The sequence below is a fragment of the Arvicola amphibius genome, chromosome 10 (assembly GCF_903992535.2).
Source record: "Arvicola amphibius chromosome 10, mArvAmp1.2, whole genome shotgun sequence".
Lineage (NCBI taxonomy): Eukaryota > Metazoa > Chordata > Mammalia > Rodentia > Cricetidae > Arvicola > Arvicola amphibius.
The window spans coordinates 12,923,357-12,946,729 of NC_052056.1; the positions used below are offsets into that span (position 1 = coordinate 12,923,357).

Here is a 23,373-nt window from a genome sequence, read left to right on the forward strand (position 1 = left end):
TTAGGTGTTAGGTGGTACCAAATGACTGACAACCTGTCACACATACAGAGCATATAGTCAGTAGGGATTGCTGCTGGAGCTGCAGCCTCTGTGACTGTACATTAACCAAGGACACAACTGGTTTTGTTTAGATGAGCTGCTTCAGAAAGAGCAGAACTACTCCGATGATGTCTTGGCCAACATGATCAGCGAACCCAGAATCAGTTACGGAAATGATGCTCTCATGCCATCTTTGACCGAAACAAAAACCACCGTGGAGCTTCTTCCTGTGAATGGGGAATTCAGCCTGGATGACCTCCAGCCATGGCATCCTTTCGGGGTGGACTCCGTGCCAGCCAATACAGAAAATGAAGGTAAGAGTCCCTTCCTGGAGCCAGAAGCCTTCTGGTGTGTGCCTGTGCTTTTTATTGGAATGACAGCAATCAAGACAGACATTTGCCATCTGCATACACACATGTGGGCCCACCTATACACACCTGAACACATGCATGCACACACATACACAAAAAGTAATAACTACACTAAGTTGTTACTATGTATCTATTAAAATAAGGTATCTATTACATAAAAATGATTTTGGATTATTCTTTAATTTTTTTTTTTTTTTTTTTTTTTTTTTTTTGGTTTTTCGAGACAGGGTTTCCCTGTAGTTTCTAGAGCCTGTCCTGGAGCTAGCTCTTGTAGACCAGGCTGGCCTCGAACTCAGAGATCCGCCTGCCTCTGCCTCCCGAGTGCTGGGATTAAAGGCGTGCGCCACCACCGCCCGGCCTATTCTTTAATTTTTAATACTGCAAATTTTAAATACTGGTATTTAGTAGCACAGATAGTCCTAGTTTTTTTAGATAGTCCTATTTTTATCTTCCCTTTCTCTTGGTAGATTTACATACATAGTGACACACATCTCCCAACTGCCCAAGATCAGCCAGTGCAACATAGGGAAACTGCATCTCAAGATAAAAGTACATAATAAAACACATAGGATATGCCACATATCACTGTGTGTGAGAGAAAGGCAGAGAGACAGCCTTGACTCCCAGAAATCCATGTGCCTATGCCTCCCATGTGCTGGAACTTGAGAATTTTTAAATTCTCAAGAAAGAATTTTTAAAAATTGCTTTCACTGAGAAGTATTTTACTGCTTCCATGAAACCATGATCTCTGATTGTGGCTATCAGAATGCCCACCTTTAATGAACAGGTGATCAAATGAAGGGCACACACTGTGACCATCAGAGAGCTTTGGCAGGGCCTGTATAATGAAATAGACAGACACTGAGAAAAGCTCCCTTGGCTACTGATTTTTGCATGAAGGTTCAGATTACACTAAATGCAGAAATAAACAACCAGGAAGCTTGCTTCGGAATTAAATGGTTTCTTGCTAAGCAATTTCAATGCAAGGCAGCTGTCAAAATTATGGAACCTGTGCTAAATGTTTCTTCCTACCAAAGTTCAAGGAATTAAGTTTTTCTCGGTCAAAGAATTTGCACACCTAGGTGATGTAGCTTTTCCACGGGAACTTCGGCAAAAATACCTGTTTAGGAAACAGCATCTCGTAGCTTGCCATTTTTCCATATTCAGTACTAATTGCATGCACACAAATACCTTGATTTCTTGAAACTAAGAATGTTTTCCAAGAAGGCAGCGGGATTTTACATGTGACTTTTCTCTGTGTAAAAACACTGAGCAAGTTAGTGCTAGGGTTTTTTTTTTTTTTTTATGGATTTTGGTTCATTTGTTTGATTTTTGGTTTGGGGTTTTGTTTATTTTTGAGACAGGAACTCTGTGTGTAGCTCTGGCTGTCTTGGAACTCACTATGTAGACCAGGCTGGCCTGAACTCAGAGAGATCTGCCTGCCTCTGCCTCAGAAGCTCCTGGTGAGCCGGCAGTTTTAAAAGATAGACAGTAGAATTGTTTGTGTATTTTTTTCACAGTATAACAACCCAATTTGTTTCTTTAATCTCAAAAATAAAAAGGAGCTTATAACCATAATCAGACTAGTTACTATCAGATACAACAGCAATGTTATTTATCGTGTATAAGTAATTGACTTTCCCATTTCTTAACATTACCCTACCAAAACAAGTAAATAGGTCATTTGACTTTCAACGACCTGGGGTGGGATGACTGAGTGGGTAGCAACTCTTGCTCTGCAAACCTGAGGTCCTGGGTTGGAATCTCCAGCACTTATAAAAATCCAATCATGGCAGCATCTGTGTATCACTCCAGTACTGGGGACAGATGCAAGTGGATCCCGAGCCAACCTACATGAAACTACGAGCTTCAGGCTCAGCGAGAGGCCCTGTCTCAAGGCAATAAGGCAGAAGGTGCTAGAGGAAGATGCACTAAGTCCTGCTCTGTCCTCTGATGGACAAGCACAGGTGCCCACCCTTACACACTCGTGTGTGCACCACTCATAACGTGCACATACCATACACATAAAAAACTATGCAGAAATGCCATATTCATAAATAAAACTGGAGTGGATTCCAGATTCACATTATAGTGAACCCCTTACATCCAGTGGGAAATTAGAAAACCATGTAGATTGTGAGTTGTTGTAATGACCCTATGTACAGAGTTCAGTGTTCTTGATCCTCTCCCACCAAATGGCAGTAGTGCCTCTCTTTCCTTAGGCTAGGGTCCAAACACACTCCCTTGGGGTGGTAGCCAGGACTTACCCCATATTTCTAATGACCAGGTTTGACATTCCACTGCAGCTCTGCGATGTGACAGGGCTCACATTTCTGAGCCTCTCCACCTATTTTCCAGTCTGAGATCATTTGCATCTTCATTCCTTGCTTAAAGGTAGTAGGAGAGCATTGAGTGGGGTAACATGGAGCAGCTCTTAGAAAAGTGCCTAGAACACACGAAAGAAATGACTTTTGATGGGATTAGGATCTTGTTAGGAAGGCTTTGTCATTCTTTGTCCCGATGGCTCACCATGAACCTAAGCACGACGTCCTTCAAATTAATAAATACATAAGGGAGTATAATACTATAATCCCGCTGCTCCCTTCCCTCAGAAATGTGTCCCTGTTCTCCCCGCCTCTCTTTCGCATGTGCACACCCTGAGCTACTAAAAATACCTACAGTTCTCAAAGGGTTTCCTCGCGTTGTCCTTGACGCCCTTATTATCGTTGCCTCAAATGCTTACCAGAAAAACACTGTTTGTCTCAACAAGAATAATCAAGATCAGTGGATACCTGGTTGTTTAGTTATTTTACCCGGAGCAAAGGAGCTTAGTAGGTGGATGCGTATGATGAAGCAGTGCTTTCAGGACACAGCAGGGCAGTTGGGTGCACAGAAGAGCTCAGCAGTTGAAAGGGTGTGTAAGAACCTGCACGGAATCTGGCCACACTAAATTCCTTCTTGGAGTGAGGAGGTGATCCTGATGTCGCACCCCTTGCCAAGGACATTGGCAGCTGATGGCTGGGAAGACACAGGCAATTCTCATCAAAAATGTGGCCCAAGGTTCAGTAGCTGTCTCTCCATCAGTATGTATGTTAGCGGTGCTGAGTGAAATCCATGGGTAGGAAAAAAATAAAGAACACTTGAAATTGGGAGGGAATAGTGGAAGAGGGATGGAGGAGGAATTGAAGTTGATCAAAGCACTCTGTATGTATGAACAAAATTCTTAAATCACTAAAAATAAATAAGTAGACAGCAAACAATTTTCATATCATAAATAATACCTAAAAATTAAATTTTCCATATCAGGAAAATTTATCAGAATTATGTTCTTACCCAGTAATGTCTTTTAGGTTTTTATATACACTAATAAATTTTCGTCATTGCCACAGTAATTGTGCATTATTATGAGACCACCTTTTTGCCTTTATGCGGCAGACACAGTCATTTCCCTGAGTCAAAGGCACATTTTCTAAGATGTGGCTGTCAGAGTGAGTGTAGGGTCACACCAGCCACTGCTGCGCCATTAAGCCCCTCTCATCACGACAGTTAGAAAGGTAGTCCCCCTTCAGTTAACTCCACTTTCCCGGGGTCGTAAAATCACAGTACACACTGGTGATGGGAAATGAGCTATAGAGAAACTGTAAATGTCATTGTTGAAATAACCAGACATTCAATAAACGTCGTCTTATAGCGTGAGAACTTTCCAAGTAGATTTTGACAACTATTGGTACTTACTGCAATAGAAAGACAAATGTTATAATTTTCATTTTTCCGTAAGAGGAAGTAGCCTTTCATGGCTGTTTATCCAGTCACCCGCTTTGTCGGTGCGAGGCCTGGATTTCATCACTCCCCTCCCCCTTCTTTCCATCCCCCCACCTTGTCAGTCTCTGCATGGGCAAAGTCAGAACCAGTTCCGCCTCTTGATGTATCTGAGTCTCTTAATGAGCTCAGAGATATGATTTGCTCATATTATGAAGACAGCTCACTGTCCGTCTGTTCCCTGCCACTATTCTTGCCAACATGTGCCATTCAGGATGGATTTGGGTTTGTGGTCTCCGCTGGTTGCTTGGCCTGTGAGCTTCTGGAAGCCGAGCAGTTGAAACTGCTGCTCCCAAGGCCTCAGGAACCTCACCTTGGCTTCCCTCCACTCCTGTGCTCACATTTCTCTCTTTTTCACACTTGCCAATCCTGACCCAGGGCACTTCCTCCTCCCTTGAATTCTTCTGCCCTTTAGCCACTGTTAATCCTAAAGACTTGACTGCCCTCTCCCTTCCTTGTTTCTTCAAAGACCAATGTCAGCTCAGGGAAGTATTTTCTAACAAGGAACAGCACCCAGGGAATGCCAACTTGTGCAGAACTGTGGTCAGGGAATTGCTGTACCTCCGCCGTTGTTTTCTTTGGATCAGTCCCAGGATGCATACAAAGGAATAATTGTGACTCTTGGCCAATATGAAAGGAAATGGTCTCATTTCACACAATTCAGCTGAATGTCATCTGTGCAGAAGAAACCTGCCCTTTCTAATGAGAGACAGTGAGAGCCCGTGGGTTACCTCTCCTAACCTCAGCCTAAAAAGGAATTTGCTTTGCTAAATGGCACATTGCCTGGTGAGCCTTTGCTCTCCTGGTAAAGTCATATTTGCATTTCCTCTGGCCATCGAATAATCCTTTTGTAGTTAATTAACTGGAAAAGAAGGTAAGATTGGACAGTTGTAGAAGGAGATATCTTTAAAGTTTACTGCTGGGCTGGGTAGAATCTATTTTCTTTCTAATCAAAAGCCAGGAAACTCTCTCTAACGTAGCCGAGGAAATTCCACCCTCCCCAGCCTTCTTCTGCGCTGCTGGTGCACATCCTGGGGAGTGCTTATGAACAAACCAAGGAAGCGCCGTGGCATGCTGGCAGCGCTAAGCCTTCTGAAGTGGTGCCCCTCCCATCCTTGATACGCAGGATTGACCCCCGGAGGTTCTTTTTCCGGCTGATCCTTTTCTCACCTTGTTTACTGCACGCGCTTTTGCCCTGCTCTGTGTTCCGAAGCCACGACTTTAACCATCTTGATTTGTCTTGTTTGCTCTCTGTCTCTCGCTTCCGGCACCAGTCGAACCTGTCGATGCCCGCCCCGCTGCCGACCGAGGACTGACCACCCGACCAGGTACCTGCCTCTCCGCTCAGCACCTCAGCAAGCGTGCCTCTCGGGGTCGCCCGTGTTGTAGAACGGAATTTAAAACGACTATAGGCACCAAACTTGATTTGAAATTCTTTGCTTCTGCTAAAGCTTCACTTCACAAGTTCCCACATGATCGCCTTTTTTGTTTCTGAGCTTTTCTTTTGAAACTCAAAGCAAGTCTTTTCAAATATGGTGTTCTCTCTCTTGGTTTCTTTCTTTTTAATAAATGGGGATATGATTTTAATAAATGTCTTCCAAGATGGAGGCACAGAGAGGTGTAGCTTCCGGTGGTGAATTAGGTCTTGCTACAGGCATCCCCTCTTTTTCTTGGTTAGTATTCATGGGGGTCCTTGAGTGGGCTCAGACTTCTGTTGGTTACTAAAACAGACACAATTTCCTAAAAATGCCGTAACTGGTATTTCTCCAGATCCAGGAATACTTTTTGTCCTTTGTGGATTATATATACTTACTCTCAGCCAGTGCCTGCAATAGCACAGCAGATGTATATGCATAATTTTGCATAGGAGCCCATTGTTTTTTTATATTACAAATTTCTTCACTATCAAAATAGACACTTCTTTTTACACCGTCTCCTGAGATGAAAAAGAAATGTGTTTTGACCCACTGTTACATGTTTAGCCTCTGGCTAAACTTGATTTTAGGAATAATGTCACACCATGAGAGATGTAGAGCATGCATGTATCTAGTCCATGTACAGCCTCACCCCATGATAGTGGTCAACAAAGAGAATCAGAAAGAAGAACGCTGGTCAATTGAAAGATCTGTATATTCTAGATTGTTTCTCAAATAGTGCATATCTTCCCATATTTACTTTTGGTTTACCCCTACATCCCATTAAATAGTTAAGAACATTGTTAACCTTCCTTGAGAACATCAGTAAAGGGAGGTCAGTCTTTGTTTCCTGGTTCAGATATATCCATAGCAAGATCAGAAATGGCTCTGCCCCTCTTCTTGCCAATAAAGTCTCTAGCCTTGGCTTGTCCAGCCATAGTAACAGGTAGACTAGACTTTGAGAGTCCTTCTAATGGCACCATCATGACCCCGTACTGTGATTTATGCTGTGGAGTCACACACTGACAGCTGAGCTCATTGATCTGATGAACCTCTTGTCTGAGTGCTTTAAAGGCACCTTGAATTATGGTTAGCTGTCCACTGTTTGGGCTCTCCTAACGTCCTCCTTACTGCTAGTGTCAGTTAGCTAATTTCCAGGGAGCCAGCAGTTGGCTTTTCCATTCTGCTCTGCCAGCTGGTGAAGCCCAAGGCCAGGGCCAGAACAATTTTTGCCACAACTAAAACTAGCTTAAGCTGGTCTTATCTCCAGCTTTTTTAAATGGCACTACTCGTTTTCATTTTTAAAGGACGACGTATTTTTCATCCATAAACATAAAATGTAATAATGAGGCTGATTTTTATCAAATTCCTATATTGTATAAAGATATATTTGTTATTGTCAAAATAATCGGGCACCCACTTATGCCACCAGTCAATTAATTTTTCACTTATTTACTTTAACCTAAGATGTAAAAGACACTTTCATACACTGGCAAGCAGAGGTAATCTGTTTTGAGAGAAGAGCTAGTGACATTCTACAGGCCAGGGAAAGCTATCTAAAGTCGTCCCTGCAGCAGTAGCAGTATTAGTCCATAAGAGATCAATGTAGTAAATTCTGTGGAGACTCAGAAAGAGTAAACGATAAGGTCCCTGTTCCCAGGAGCCTGAAATAATGGAAAAAACACACTTTGCTTATTTAGGAAGATGGGATGACAGAAGACAGAGAGAGATACATGAGGGCACACAAAGACGTTTGTGATGGGAGCAGCAAGGAGGAAATAAGGCTGTGTTACCAGTGACCTCCCTGGAAAGGCGCTTTCCAGAAAGGGGAGTGTAAGATTTAAGGCACATGGAGTGGAAAGAGGGAAAATGTCCTGGAGCTAGTCATTGTAAGACCCATATCCTTCAGAAGATAGCCACCAAAGAGAAAGAATGTATTCACTGGACATGAGGAAGAATCTGTTAAGCCATGTTTATGAACATGGTACTTGCTTGAAAGGTCTGAGGAGCTATGTAGGCTCTATCTGTACTTTTGTGCTTGTAATGAGTCTGCCAAATATTTAGATTCCTTGTAATACATTCCTATGTTGCCTACATTGCGTTAACAACTCCATATGTTGTCTACGCTGGATTAAAACATCTCCATGTTGTCTACACTGGATTAATACCTCCCTGTGTTATTTATGTTAGATTAATACCTCCCTGTATTGCTGATATGTTTTGATAATGCTATAGCCACACTTTATGAAACCACCACACATTTGACTCTGCTGTACCAAGTTGCTTCTTTCCAGACTTAGATACCTACAAAACAAAGCAAGGCTGTGAGTTTTGGCTTACTGCTCCCCACCCTCACTCCCCCTTTGTTACATCATCATGACGAAGAGGCTGGTTTCTTCCCTTTCACATCTGAAAAGCCAGCATGTTGTAACTTTTAGAATATAGTGTTACCCACAAGCCACAACAATAGTGATGCTGATTTCTGGACATAGTGACTATCACAGCTACTTAACTCCTTCTGGAATGTTTCCAGGGAAAGCAGAGTCTGAAAGACAGTAAGAAAACACATTAGTGGGCTCTTCACTTGATTTATTTAGCTACCCTTCCATTACACCCTATCCCCAACCTTCTCCAGGCCCAACAATCCAGTTTTATGACCCTCGAGAGCTATTTTCCTATTGATTTAGTTCCTCATTCTATCATTTTGTTAATCTCCTCGTAATGGCACTGCTAAGTGTGTAGAACGTCTTCCAAATTCTATACATGCTAAACATGTAATGGTACTCCTAAGTGTATAGACGTCTTCTGAATTACATACATACGAAACAGAAATGAAACATCTTTTCACTTTAACTTCTAAAACATATTTACATTTTAGTTTCAAGCCTCGAATTATTATTTGAATCATGGCATACTGTAACAGTTGGTCCAAGAATCATGCATCCATGTGTAGAGAAGGAAGAATTAGGTAATAAATTCTGTTAATCCCAAAGAAGCATTTTATATGTTGTACGCTACTGCTTTATAGTCAGCAGATGAAGCAATTCCATGTGGTGTGTATAACTAGAGAGTTATGATGCTTAGGTCAACGGATTCTGTGACTGGCACTGCTTGCTGTGCATAGAAATGTGAACATAATTTATCTGTAATTAGAACAAAACTCCAAAGTAACCGTTTTGTTCTCCCAGGTCATTCATGTTCATTTTCAAAGCTTTGCATTGTTTTTTTTCCCCCTCTGAAGTAATGACAGCCCATAGAAATGCACACATAATGAACCATAGGCCACTAAAACCAAGCCAGCATTTCTCAGGTACAAATTTAACCCAACATCCCAGCCAGCACCGAGTTTTTCCTTCCTTCCCTCCCCTTTAGAATGACAGCATGTGTTTGGCCATGGGAGTATTGTTTTCAACTTCCTTTAGACTTTTTGCTTGATAGGCAGTGGTTAATGGTTTAAATCTACGATGTCATTTTTCTTGAAGAAGTTCCTTAATCTATTTTTCTAAAAGTTCTGCCCTAGAAAGAAAAATTTGGCAGCCTTTGTCTCGTTGTGTTGATAACTGATTATCCTACATGCTCTGTGTTTCCTGTAGGTTCTGGGCTGACAAATATCAAAACGGAAGAAATTTCTGAAGTGAAGATGGATGCAGAGTTCGGACACGATTCAGGATTTGAAGTTCGTCATCAAAAACTGGTATGCAAAATGATGTCCCTCTCCCCACAACTGTGTGTCTGCCCAAGTGACATGGGAGTACTTGGCTCATCCTGTGCCAAACCTGGGAGGGAAAACTAAAACCAAAATGTTTGCCTGATCATCACAAAGTTCTGAAGAAAAGTAAATGGAGCTCTGTGTGCCGTTCTTTCTGACCAGAAGCAGCTGAGCCCAGCGGGCAGTTAAAAGTGTCACGGACTTTAGTGCCGCAGCCACGTCAGCCCATGTCCGTGCACTACGCTTTCTAGGCAAATAGGTTTTCCAGGCTGAACACATCTAATCCAAATATCCAAAATTGAAAGCTCTAGAACTTACTTCCCAACCCTTGGCAGGATACCACAAACAGAAACTTAACACCGTGACCTATTCAAAGGTAGTCTCTAAAACTCTATTTAGGCTAGATGTAAACTATGTGTAGCACACATAAATGAATTTTGTTTAGCTTTGGTTCTGATCTCCAGATCAGATCATCTCCTTACATAAATATAGAAATTGCAGAATCCAGATTTCTGAAACCCTTCTGGTCACAGCTATTCCCCATCTATTATAGTTTTATTTGAAGAATCAGAGTCTCAAACATGCAACCAGTACATGTGTCTTTGGAACCTTTTTTATGCTGTTTGCTTAACTTCCCATCTGCAAGTAGAGCTTTTCAGTCATTATCCATTCCGTCCACTCCTCCCACCTCCCAGGACTTCATTTGTCTTACTAGGGGAAGGAGTGGGGACCCTGTTAGGGAGGGTGGAGGCAAGAGGTGACCCTGACTCTTCATCTTCCCATTAGTGCCCATCATCAAAAACCTTGGGCAAAGAAGATAGTGGTTTTTTTTGTTTTTGTTTTTGTTTTTTTGTTTTTTTGTTTTTTTTTTAAGACAATGGCATTTTTCTTCCTAATGTTAGAACTGGGGTGGATAGAAAAGCAAGTGTCTTCTTCATAGGCACACAGGGATTATATAATTTCCCTGCACTTCAAGTGGGCCAAGTTCCAGATTGGTAGAGTTCCTTCCCTGTTATCAGTTATCATAATAAAGGGCTAAAGTAAAGAAGACAGTTCTTTCATGCATTTGGTGATGAAGCAAAATATGGCAATAAAATTCTTGCAGAGAGATGCTTGATAAGGATTCCAGCACTGCTGTTCCACGGAGTAAGTAAGTGTGCCTGCAGTCTGATGCCTTTATGGGTTCTAAATGTCTTTCCGCTGGTTATAAATAAAGTGTATTGATCCTAGTGTGAAATTCCAAAAGAAAAAGCCTTTATTGTTTGGCTTCTAATCTCTGAATTATTATAGCAAATCCAAAACTGGCTTGGGATTCAGATTTGCATTAATGTTTTTTTTCCAGAAAACAACTACGCTTTAGCCATCCATAGCATAGTTTTCCTTGGCAAGTTTATTGCTGGGTTGGGTATAGTGAAATCAGAGGCGCTCCTGATCCGGCTGGAGCTGGAAGGTTTAAAAAAACAAAACTGGGGGAACTGCTGAAGGAATGGGCGCTGGAGCAGAGAGCTGAAGATGAAGGCAGAGTCGCGTTTTCCTGAGCTGATGTCATGGACGCCCTTCTGAGTAATTACATGAACTCCTGTAATGCGACAGTGACTAATGGCAGCGGCAGCAATTAGGGGCATCAGCTCCCTCTACTGTGCTAGCTGATAAGATAATGCACTATAATTAGTGCCGTGAATATTACAGAATTACAGTATTTCCTTAAAGACATAGGGGTATGTCCAGACTCACATTTATTCCTGATTACTTCACTGTAGTATCATTAGCTAATTAATGATTTCCTTTAATAAAGATGTTGAGCTAGCATATTTGGCTAGCAAGGGGACTAATTATGAACCGTTTCTAATTTTGTTGCAGATGCACCGTAACATCCGCTTAGAAATTTTTTATCTTCTCTCATTTACTTCATCTTTGCAAATTGCCACCGTGATAGATTTAGCAATGAAAATCGGTCATTCGCCTGTCTTGAAGCCGCGTTGAAAGAATTATTTAGGGAGCTGTTTTCACTGACTTACATAATGAATGTGGTGTATGGTTAGGAATAGTCCTTCCCCCTCCCCACCGCTTTTTTTATCTATCATAAGATCATCTCTTACATAACAAGATGATTAAAGTGAGGTCTGTATCTGTTATTCCACCTAAGTAGACAAAGCTGAAAAAATAATGGTTTGCTTCTGTAAGGAGCATAGAGAATATATATATGAATATAGAGAACATATATATATATATATATGTATATATATATATGAGGATTTATCCCAGTGAATAAATTTCTTTGTGATAGTGTCAGAATTCTTCCTGTGTTAAATATAAACTACCAGAGTAAAGCAGTCAATTTGGTTTCTAGAGACAATATAATACAGTATGAGCTGTTTGTAACTCTGAGATCCTCTTTGCCTATTGCTTCTCTTTGGAAACATGACACTTTTAAAGCACAGAGTGCATTTCATGGTTAACTGAATGCATATGAGTTATTGCACTATGAAGTAGCAGCTGGGCTGTCCTTGTCCCTCTGATCATCTCCTGTGTTTCGGGGTATTTATTTATATAGAGACCATACAGGTTTGAAAGCTAGCTAAGGGCAGGAAAGTGCTCACCTGTATCCAGAACTATGCTGGGCACCTCTATGGTTTTTACCAGACGCTTAGCTGTCAACGAATTTCAGGTCCCTGCAGACTTCTGTTTGGAGACGAGCTGGGAAATTGACTTCTCAGAACCTGGGCAGCCATGTTTTGTTCACTGGTAGGGACCCGCTGCCTCACCCGTCTCACACGAGGGTCTGCTGAAGTTTTACTCCTTCCCGTGTCCCCTCCACTTACAGTTTTTCTCCTTGGCTTGTTTTCAAGGTGTTCTTTGCAGAAGATGTGGGTTCAAACAAAGGTGCCATCATTGGACTCATGGTGGGCGGCGTTGTCATAGCAACAGTGATTGTCATCACCTTGGTGATGCTGAAGAAGAAACAGTACACATCCATCCATCATGGCGTGGTGGAGGTAGGTAGACCTGAAGGCTTGTCGGCAAGGATGAGTGAAAGGAATTTAGTACAGGCAAGGAAGCATCCTGAACATTGGCCTAGGGACCACCTGGGAGAAAAACAGTGTCCCCCCCCTCCATGGTGCTCAGGTTCCAGCTGATGTCTCACTGTGGTCTTCATCCATTCCAGGTCACTGTGGATTTAATGAACACTCACTAACAGTTTATGTTGTGACTTTAACTTATAATTAATATTGAAATTGACCAAAACAAGAGTAATTATAATGCTCAACTTTAAGGGGAAACAAAGTACACTTTTCCTTAAATAACAAAAACAATATCAAAAGTCAGAAGTTAAGAAGGGTAGGTGTTTGCTTTTTGACAAAAATATTAAAACTTAGACATTCATTCTTGGGTTTTGTTTGTTTTGTTTGGCCCGTAAGTAATCTGGTCTTTGAGTAGAACTAGCTTATGACAAATAATTTTGCTAATTAATCATTACTAACTTTTAGTAATGACTCTCACTATTAATGTGAAACACTGACCAGGAAAGATGTACAATGAGGCCCCCACACTGGACATGTGCTAGACAGAGAGTCTTCCTATCTACCGGCCAGCCAAGGAGGGATGTTTAGTACAGAAGCCGATTTATGTCATCAAAACGTACAGGATTCAAATGCAGCTCCTTGCATTCCCAATGTGGGGAAGAAAGGGCAAAAGGGAGGACACATTCACAAACGAGATCTTTCTATGAATTTAAAGAACACTTGTGGTGATAGAGAACTCTTAAGGCCTCACTGTGTGTGTAACTGTTAGGTAGTTAGTAGTGTAGGTGTTCTAGAACTGAAAGAGCTCTGTGCCCAAACCCATCTAATTTTATAGATGAGAGAAAACCGAATCGAGTAAAAAGATTGGCACAACACCGAACTTAGTGTTGTCCAGGCTCCCCCATACAATGGGTGCTGCTTTTTGTCGGAGGCCCAAGCCGTGTTAAGCATCTCACAAAACCCAGAGAAGGTGCCCAAGCCATCCTTAACCATCCGAGGGTAGGGATCACTTAATAAACTCCAGTGAAGGAAAGCCAGAAGTCTCACTTTCACCAGGTTTTAGCGTCTCCACAGCTTGTTCCCGGGGAAGCTCATGGGATTGTTGTGGGTTTTCATTCCCTGGTTTTGCTGATGTGGATAGACTAAAAACCAGCGTGTTGGGTGAGACCCAGGAAACTATGGTCTTTTGGCCTGAATATTTTGCAGACTAGAGTATAAATACATGTTTTTCAAGACAAGCGGTAACTCTGGGTCTGGAGACATACTCAGGCAGTAGAGTATTTGCCTCACAAGCATCAAGACCTGAGTGTGAATCTATAATACCCCCCTCCATAAAAGACACAGCAGTGAATGCCTGTAATGCCAGCACTGGGGGAAGAGAGAAAGGTGAACCTGAGAAGTTGCTGGAATCGACAAGCTCCAGGTTCAGGGAGAGACCCTGTCCCCAAAAACAAAGTGGAGAGCATCGAGGAAGACATGTGTCCTCAACCTCTGGCCTTTGCACATGCATGTACACACGAACATGTACACACGCACATGCTCAGATAGCCAAAATTTGGGATTTTACTCTTTCTATAGTAAACCTGTTTGTCCTTCAAACACTGGCAAACATTATTTTCGATACATCTTTCTTTTGTTTCTAGAAATCTGCTTTTTTTTTAAACTTCAATCCCCTATTTGCATATGTGGATGATTCAAAAACTCCTATGAATTTCATTAATAGAATTCTGTTTAAATGGTCTTAAATTGGTGACTCTGTCAGGGTGGGACTTCCTGTCTGAAAAATGTCTGTCAAATGCCCATCATCTTGACGCCACAGCTAGGGCCTATCTCCACTCGCTGCGGCTGCCATAGAGAGTACCACAGACTGAGTGGATTATACAACAAAAATGCATTTTCCTGCCAAGTGATAGAAGTCTGTGATCTCAGGGTCGGCAGCACCGGTTTCATCGGATGCCTCCATCCTTGGTTTGTAAATATCTGTCCTAAATATCTGCCTTGCTAAGGTCTTCACATGGTTTCCCACAGCTCTTACTGTGTCCTGATCCCGTCATAACTGGGCTACAGTCCACCCTCATGGCTTTGTAGTTACTGCTCTCAGCTTTCACATCCTATCTTCTAATGCGGCTACCATCTGAAGACTTTGAAAGTACACAATGATGCGCAGGAAAGCAGCACACAAAAAAAAAAAAAAAAAAGCAATGCATCCACCGGAACTCCATTCCTGCTGATAGATGAAAATCCCCCACTGGCTTCAGCACTAACACATAGTACTAATGCTGGTTCCTTTGAGTTGCTTTCCGAGCAGGCCTTGAGTAGCAGAAATGATACCCCTCACCTTCAGGAAAACCAAGTCTCTAAGCACCCTTCCTTCAGCCTGGGCCAAGTGTTTCTTTTTGTCAGTTAGCAAGAGATGTCTCTTCAGAATGACATAGGAAAGAGGTTGACATGCTGACCAGATTCTAAGGAACCAGAAATCATTCTCTAAGCTGGGGCATCCTAGGGGAAGATTGCTGTTCAGTGTGTCCAGATGGTATCTTCTTGAACACCTAGAAATGGCCTGGATTTTCTCTTGTTTCCTTCTAGAGTCTTTTTGTCCTAGAGAAGGATGCTCAGGAGAGTCTGAAAACTCCCTTTTTCCCTTTTATAGCCTATGTTTTTTGTCCAGCTCTGTATTGAGTCTGCATTTGGCCAGAGGGTTGAAATAGAACTTGCTTGTTCTATTGCCCCTATCCGTTGCCCTTGGGGAGGTGCCATTTAGCTGAAATGGTAGAAGTAGGCCACCAAGAGTTGCTGCTCAGCCTAGAGTATCAGTAGTGAGACACACTGCCTGTCATGGCTTTTACACTCACGGCCCCTTTGCTGGTGCCTAGTGTGTGCACTGGATGTTTGTGACCCTCCCCTGCCTAACTTACAGGGGCTGTTCACACTCAGTAACAGTGTATCCACAGCCACGGCTCAAGCTAACTGCAGAGCAAAATTATTTTGGGAAAACAATGCATCTAAACGTGAATAGCTCATTCCCTAAATAATCACTGTAGCAACTATTTGCATTTAGATAGTATTTGGAATTATAAGTCATAGTCATCTGGGGGCACTTAAAGAATACAGGAGAATGTGTGTAGGTTATATGCAAATGCCAGGCTTTATTAGATAAGGGACTTCATCCTTCATCTTTGGCTTTGGAGCCAAGTCTCTGTGTATAAGCAACCCTCTATGTGGAAATAGCTTTATTCCCAGCTATTTCCTTCGTGGATGAGTAGACCTGCCTCAGTAAGAACAAAACAGGATAATGAGTGGATCCAGTGTCCTGATAACTCAAGACGTCACCATTGTATTTCACACCACCAGGGCATGATGGGAGCATGTGCTTCCAAAGCAGCTCTTGTTCTTTTAATGAGAGACTCCCCTGGGTCACAAAGGTAACAAGCCCAGGGAAATCGTGGCGGGAGAGCGGACATGCAAACAAGCCCAGTGTCTTTTATTGACACAGTAGATAGTCATCAGAAATGAGCAGTTGGTTTTAGTTTATTAAAAAATAAGAAATAAATATTGACTTAATGATTTGCTTAGCATGACACCGGAGATTCATTCTACCAGGTATGTTTCCTGATGTGGTAGCTTCCACAAATCATGATGTCACGGCCCTTGAGTATACTGCTTCCTAAACAGGCCTGAGATTCAGTCTGTTGCTAGTGGCAGAGCATCCTCGTGCCACCTCCATTACCCACCTCTGTACTGAGGTTCATTGTCAGTGATGTTGAAAATGTATGTATGGACCATAGATCTTTAGTACTCCCAGAGAGAAATTTCAGCTCAATAAGAGGAAGCCACACTGCCTCTTTATCATAGAACATAAAGGAACTCTGCCATTCCCAGCTCCAAGGAAGACACTGCACCCTCCCTGCTCCCATACCCCAGTCATTTCCTCAATGACCCAAATAAGAAAAGTTGCTTATTTAGCTTTTCACAGAATCACGGCATATGACCTTTCTCCTGAGGATTGTGTTGTCATACTGGTGACATCATAGAAGCATGGCCTTATAGGTCCTTTCTTCCTGGGAACATGGGTGCACGGGAAGCCACCAGCCTGGGAGTCAGATCAGTCCGAGAGACTTGGGGTTAAATGAGAAGCAAACTTCTGGCTTACAGATGGCTTCCAGGCAGCAGCAAGAGGAGGAACTGGAAGGGCGAAAGAAAGCATCCAAGATGATTATAAAGAACTAAGCAAAGAGGTCCTGAGCCCACCTGCAGAAACACTTAACATTGGCTACGACTGTAACCAAGCTGCCTAGACAGGGATGGAACCATAATTACACAAATGAACACGCTCAGGGTTGGGCAGAATGTCAGCACTGGAAGGGGTGGAAAGAGTAGGAAAGTGGCCTGGCAAGAGCAGAAGAGTCCTCAGCCGGGCGGCAGTGTTGGCACACACCTTTAATCCCAGGACTCGGGAGGCAGAGGCAAGTGGATCTCTGTGAGTTCAAGGCCAGCCTGGGCTACAAAGCAAGTTCTGAGACAACCAGAGCTGTTACACAGAGAAACCCTGTCTCAAAAAACAGACAAGCAAAAATAATAAAAAATAGTCTAAGTGTCCTCTTGGGGAATGTCGGGGGAGGAGGGATTTAGGTCCAGTGATGGAGTGCTTGCCTGGCATGCACTGGGTTCAGTCTTCAGCACGTTGATTCTGCTTCTTCAAGATGTTTGTGCTGAATAGGCTCAGCTCTACAGTGTCACCATCACCAGGGGCCGTTGAAGCCACATTCTGTCCAAAAGACAGAATCCTACGCCTAAAGCCAGGCTCACTGCTGATCAGCCCCTCTCTTGTCCAGTCGAGACATCTGGGGAGAGAATGTTCATTAGTGTGATGCCCATGTTTTCTCCAACAAGGAGATATTCCTTCCCTGGAAGAGGAGATTCCTTCCCGCACCCCATGCTGTGGTATCGTTCCTTCTAGAACTCTACCACCAACTCAAGCTGTCTCAGCTCAGCGTTGATCGACAAAACAGTATTAGGATGTCCACACCGTATCTGGTTATAGAGAGATTGGCACTGTGCCCGTGGTAGCTTTGCCAGTGAGGAAGGGATTGAGGACCCTTGCGATGAAGAAGGTTCACCCCTGCTCTGTTTAGCTGGAGATTTCATGCAGACATGACTATTCACTTCCAGCATTCAAGAGGACTGGGGATTAAAAGATGCCATTTAGACTCCTCTCCTCAGGTGCCGTTTGTAAGAGCAATCCCTTCGGATGCTCAGAGCCCTGTAAACACTGAGAGCCAAGCTGCCCCATAGCAGGAATTGTGAACACTTCTGCTTCCCAACAGCAAAGGGCATCAAGGATTAATATGTAAAACAAACCAAGAAAGAACAGGGAATTGAGATGCCAGGACTGAGCCAGCCCCGAGCCTTGGGTCTCTGGTGGGGTTCCCTTGAGCATTTGCTCTGGAGTTTGAAGAGAGGCAACTAAATAACAGTATTCAATGGGCAGGTGTTCTGCAGTTCTTGGAAAATGCAAATTACTATGAACAGGTAGTGTGAGGGCGGCAGCTCCTCCCCGAGGTGTAGATTCTAACACCCAGCTGTTGTGCATTTCTCTGTACTGAGAAACAGCAGCTTCATGCTTGATCTCCAAAGGAAGATTATTTTTAATTCCTTTATTAGGAATCTCAATTATGGAGTAATACGGGGCGGGGGGATGCCCAAGTTAAAATGACACATGATTGCAGACAGGCTGGTCCCTAGCAGGCAGACTGCAAGAGTGACTGAATGCCCTCACTTTGGGAGTTAATCTGTAGGGAGAAGACATTTTAACTAGCAAGCCTGTGGCCAATTACACAATTGCCAATTAAATCAAGGTGACCTCATTTGTTGACAACAGTGTAGACCACGGGAAACTGGAGGAGATGGGAGAACACACTTGTGTGTTAGTCCCTGAGGGCAGTGATGCTAGCTAGGCATCCATTTGAGCAGTTTTGTCTTTGAGTGTTGGCTCTAAGGTAGCAGCACCTGTTCTAGGAGGAAACACCCAGACCCCTGGAATAACCTGGGGACAAGACTGCAGGCTGTTCTCACGGGAGGGAAGACGGGAACAGCTCCCATCTGAAGAGAAGTCAGGGACAATAAGCAGAAGGAGTTGCCTGTGGCGGGAGAGCTTGGAAGCTCCTATTCCCACTGCTTGGTGATTGTGTCATGAAGTTTGTCTCATGCCCAGGCTAAAAAGAATCACTGGTTCTGTGAAGTGGGGCCACACAGTGGCTATTAAGGATTTAATGTCTACGAGACTCTCCATCTGAGATATTTCTTAGGTGGGGCTAGTCATGTAGGTCCATCCCTATGTGTTGGAGTAAGGCCGCTAATTAGTTCCCGAATGCTTAATCCCAAAATAGTCACACAGAAACTGTATTAATTAAAATACTGTTTGGCCCATTAGCTCTAGCTTCTTATTGGCTAAATCTTATGTTTTAATTTAACCCATCTCCATTAATTGTGTATCTCCACGTGGCTGTGACTTACCAGCTAAAGTTTCGGTGTCTGCCTCTGGCTTCTCTCTGACTCCGCCCTCTTTCAACATTCCCTTTAGTCTCACCTGCCTACCTCTATTCTTTTGCCCTACCATGCCAAGCCAGTTTCCTTTATTAATTAACCAATAATATTTGCCACATACAAAGGGGAATTCCACATCAGCCATGACCCATCTATGTAGGTCCATCCACACACCTGGTAGCTCAGCATTGACACCATGTGCTCTCTGACATTTTTTCCCCCTGCATTGGGGTTTAGGAGCCACCTCTGCAGTGAGACAACCATGCGGGGTCCAAATTGTGCCCCAGTATCTGAGCAGAAAACACTGGGTAAATCACCAGATGTCACCTGGTGATGCTCAGCAATGAGAAATGGGATCCACCTGAGGTTGCAAGGTCAATTCAGTCTTGGACAGAATAAGATCCCTTCACAGAGGCTGGGCTCTTTTTAATTCAGCAGACTTAAGCAAGCGTCTCCCCCTTCTCCTCACAGGGAGAGGTAGTGCAGTATAGAAACAGGAACAGCCATTAGCTACCATAAAAAGATAAGTGCCCTGCAAGGTCTACAGAGACTGTCAGCCTGCATGGCTCTGCGAGACAATGGCTGAGGGAAAGCATGTTTGTAATGCTGACCTGATCTTACAGGTGAACCCCAAGGTAGTGACAGAATCTCTGTAATGATTTAGCTAGCTTAGGGTTCAGGGGTGAGGGGAGCGTGTGTGTGTGTGTGTGTGTGTGTGTGTGTGTGTGTGTGTGTGTGTATCTGCGTTTGTATGTGTCTGTGTTTGTCCATGCATGCAGGTCTGGCCCTGAATCTGACCTCCAGCATTGCAAATTATATATGTGTAAGTATGTTAATGAGACATATACATATATAAAATATGTGTGTTATATATAATATGTGAGTCAGCATTTATCTGCATGACTTTCCTTTTTCATGTCAGGTGATACCCCCTTTTATACATGTGTTATCACTTTTATAGGTTCTCAGAGCTCTCTAACATTTCTACAGATATAAAATCATATTGAAAGTCAGAAGATACTCGGAACCACAGAGAGCTGAGTATTCTATTCTGCACAGATCCAAGTGTCACTCCCAGTGCCCTCCCCGTGATACTCTTTCTAGCTCACCAGTCCTTGTCTTCAGTGTTAGCTATTTGTTTCAGCCAAGGGGCCCTGCGCAAACTCGCATCAAGATTATCAGCACCACCTAGCGGCTAGATGCAGCATCGGCATAAGCCTTGGGCTCGGCCATATGGGGTCAGAAGTTGAGGGGGAAAGAGGGTAAAATGGTGGCTATTATGCACTTTGGGCAAAAGAACTCACACTCTGTCTTTTTACTGCGTAGTATTGCCGTGCTCCCTTAAAGTGTCGGCGTATTGTAAACTCGAGTATCGTACCTGCTTTCTAGGTTGACGCCGCGGTGACCCCGGAGGAGCGCCACCTCTCCAAGATGCAGCAGAATGGATACGAGAATCCAACCTACAAGTTCTTTGAGCAGATGCAGAACTAGACCACCGCCACAGCAGCAGCCTCTGAACTTGGACAGCAAAACCATTGCTTCACTACCCATCGGTGTTCATTTATAAAATAACGTGGAAAGAAACAAGCTCTTCTGTTTTATTTACTCATCATTGCCTTTTGACAGCCGTGCTGTAACACAAGTAGATGCCTGAACTTGAATTAATATACAAATCAGTAATGGATTCTCTTTCTCTCTTTACATTCTGGTCTCTACACTACATTATTAATGGGTTTTGTGTACTGTAAAAAAAAAATTAGCTGTATCAAACTAGTGCATGAATAGATTCTCTCCTGATTATTTATCAGACACATACCCCCTAAGCCCGTTGTATATTATTCTTGTGGTTTGTGACCCAATTAACTCCTACTTGAAATATGCTTTAAAAATCGATGGGGGATGCTTCGTGTGAGCGTGGGCGTTTAGCTGCTTCTCTTGTCTAAGCATTCTTTTCCTGGTCACTATGCATTTTAAACGTTTTTAAGTATTCCAAATGATTTTAGAAATTTTTTTTCCATGAATGCATTTTACTGTACAGATTGCTGCTTCTGCTCTCTTTGTGGCATAGGATGCGAGGATACACATTGATTTCTTTGTGCCTGTTTTATGTGCACACATTAGGCGTTGAGAATTTGAACTTTTTTTTTGTCCATGTATCTTTGGATCTTTGATAAAAAAATTAAAAAAAAAAATCCCTGTTCATCGTAAGCACTTTTACGGGTGGGGGGGAGGGAGTGTTCTGCTGGTCTCAAATTACCAAGAATTCTCCAAAAATAATTTTCTGCAGGATGATTGTACAGAACCATTGCTTATGCCATGATAGCTTTCTACACTGTATTACATAAATAAATTAAATAAAATAACTCCGGGCGAGGCTCTCTTTTTTATAGCGGTGACTGTGGACGTTGACTGGTGAAATTACCATGGGCTGAGAGAGAAAGAGGTCGGCTCCATTGTGTTTCCAGTCGGAAACACTTCAGTGGTGCACACCAAGAGGAAAAGGAGGAAGTAGAGAGGCCTCCGAGACGGCGCCTCTAAGCTTCCTACAGTGTGTAGAAAACGGTGTTTTCGTGAGACTTGCTGGGAAATCTGCTCTCTCCACTGTGTTTCCTGGGAATGAAATTCAAGTCATCAACAGCTTGGCAGCAAGCGTCTTTACCCACTGAGCCATCTTGCCAGCCCTGGTCTATAGTTGAGTGGCCTATCCACACAATCTTTTATAGAGGATGCCTATGTATATTCCAGCTATTAGAACAAGAAATCATGCCAAAGACTAGATGGCTGAAACCTCACGTTTTTCTAGTCCTACTACCGAGAAACAAGATTGGGATGACAGGATTTGGGTTCTAAAGGGGCCTTCTTCCTAGGTTCCCCCTCCCCCCCCCGATTCCTCACATGTTGGAAAGGAAAATTCCAGTGTTCCATCATTCTTGGGTGCTAAGCCCATCCTGAGACCTGACCTGATCGAACCCTACTCACTTCCCAAAGGTCCCATCTGTGCCTATCATCATTGAGAACTGGGGTCTCAACATGAGTTTAAATCAGACTGTTCTTCCAGTTGTTTCTCTTTTTGTTGTCCTGTCTCTCAAGAACATAAGCAGCCAAGCACTGTGCTAGGGTAATTGTGGCACAAAACTGGTGGGAGTAACAAAGCAACCACTGATTTGATTTAAGATCCGCTCCATGAGTGTCGCCCAGGCCTGACACTGCTTGGGTGACCAAAAACCAGACACTATATAGCCTTGGGACCTAGTGGTAAAGCAAATAATATTGATCTTTTAAAAAGGAAAAGGAAATAGTAACAAGGAATTAGTCATGCACATCTTAGCTTTACATAGCAATGTTTGAAACTACTGAAGGTTCGCTGTTTCAGTACACCCCATAGATGAACAAACAGCCAAGATTCACCTGACTAATTCATTTTCACAGAAAAAAAAAAAAAACGTATCTCTTTTCCCCATTAAGAACAATTAGGCATGACTGCTGTGTGGTACTACCCAGGCCAGATGAAGAGAATAAGATATCATTTTACCTGGGCTAGTGAAAGGCAGTAGGCTAACCCTAACGCAGCACTACATCTATGATGTCGATGAACTCCTAAACATGGCTATAGATAACACTTATTCCAGGAAAGCTTTCAGTTGTAGTGACCATATGTTTTAATTTAGATTATTCCAGAGAAGAAATTTAGAAGCACTGTGTGCCCTTTCCTGGAGTGACATAAGAAAACATCTACCCCCATAGACCATCAACAACAAAGACATCGTTCTATTAAAGTCTAACAGAGCAAAGCGCTGTGTTCGCTGGGATCACCAGCAGGAATGTGGATAACGTGTTGTTTACAGGAGCATGGGTGACTCTACAGCAGCTGCATCACCGAAAAGCCCACCCCACGCCACAGCTCTAGGAAAGATGAAACTCCACACCTCTCTCCCAAGCAGTCTGCTGATTTGACCCTGAGGAGGGGTGGACCTTGTAAATTGTTTCAGGAACTTCTTGAGATTTGTAGTTGTTTAATTCCTGCATCTAAAGAAGCCTCCAGTACAGAAACATCTTGATAAAAAGCATACTGGTACACAGTGGGTGCCGGGGCAGGGACTTCGGTGTGGTTAGTGGGTCGAAGGAAAACAACATCTCAGAAGAGCTTTAGTTTGTACTTATTGCCAGTTTTGTCGGATACTATTTCATGTGTGCAAAGGCTACTTGACAGTTCAGATCTTTCAGTCTATTTCTTTTGTGTTCAGACTTAATGTCTATATTAGCATTCCCTTTGCAAACCTGTCTCACTTTACCACCTACAGAGTATATTTTTGTGTACCCTTTTTATTTTTAGCTGATGCAGCCTGTCCTATTGACATAACTTCTGAATAACTGTTAATTCTGTTAAATCTTATGGTGGTAAACTAAGTATATTACTGTGCCCCTCTATAAATAGCAGGTGCCACACACTGCGC

The 23,373-nt window shown here is 43.0% G+C and overlaps 1 protein-coding gene across 6 annotated transcripts in view; it reads left to right on the forward strand.

Moving 5' to 3' along the window:
• The window catches only part of LOC119825083 (amyloid beta precursor protein), a 220,324-nt gene extending 199,198 nt beyond the window's left edge, over positions 1 to 21,126 (forward strand). For 3 of the 6 annotated variants that reach the window (XM_038345714.2, XM_038345717.2, XM_038345719.2), the window contains 5 exons: positions 132 to 353; positions 5,504 to 5,557; positions 9,238 to 9,338; positions 12,203 to 12,349; positions 20,309 to 21,126. In XM_038345714.2, the coding sequence (XP_038201642.1) occupies positions 132 to 353; positions 5,504 to 5,557; positions 9,238 to 9,338; positions 12,203 to 12,349; positions 20,309 to 20,410 (626 nt within the window). In that variant the 3' untranslated portion in view covers positions 20,411 to 21,126. The remainder of the gene's footprint in view (positions 1 to 131; positions 354 to 5,503; positions 5,558 to 9,237; positions 9,339 to 12,202; positions 12,350 to 20,308) is intronic. The other 3 variants (XM_038345716.2, XM_038345718.2, XM_038345720.2) reach the window with 1 other exon arrangement.
• The last annotated feature ends 2,247 nt before the right edge of the window (positions 21,127 to 23,373 follow it).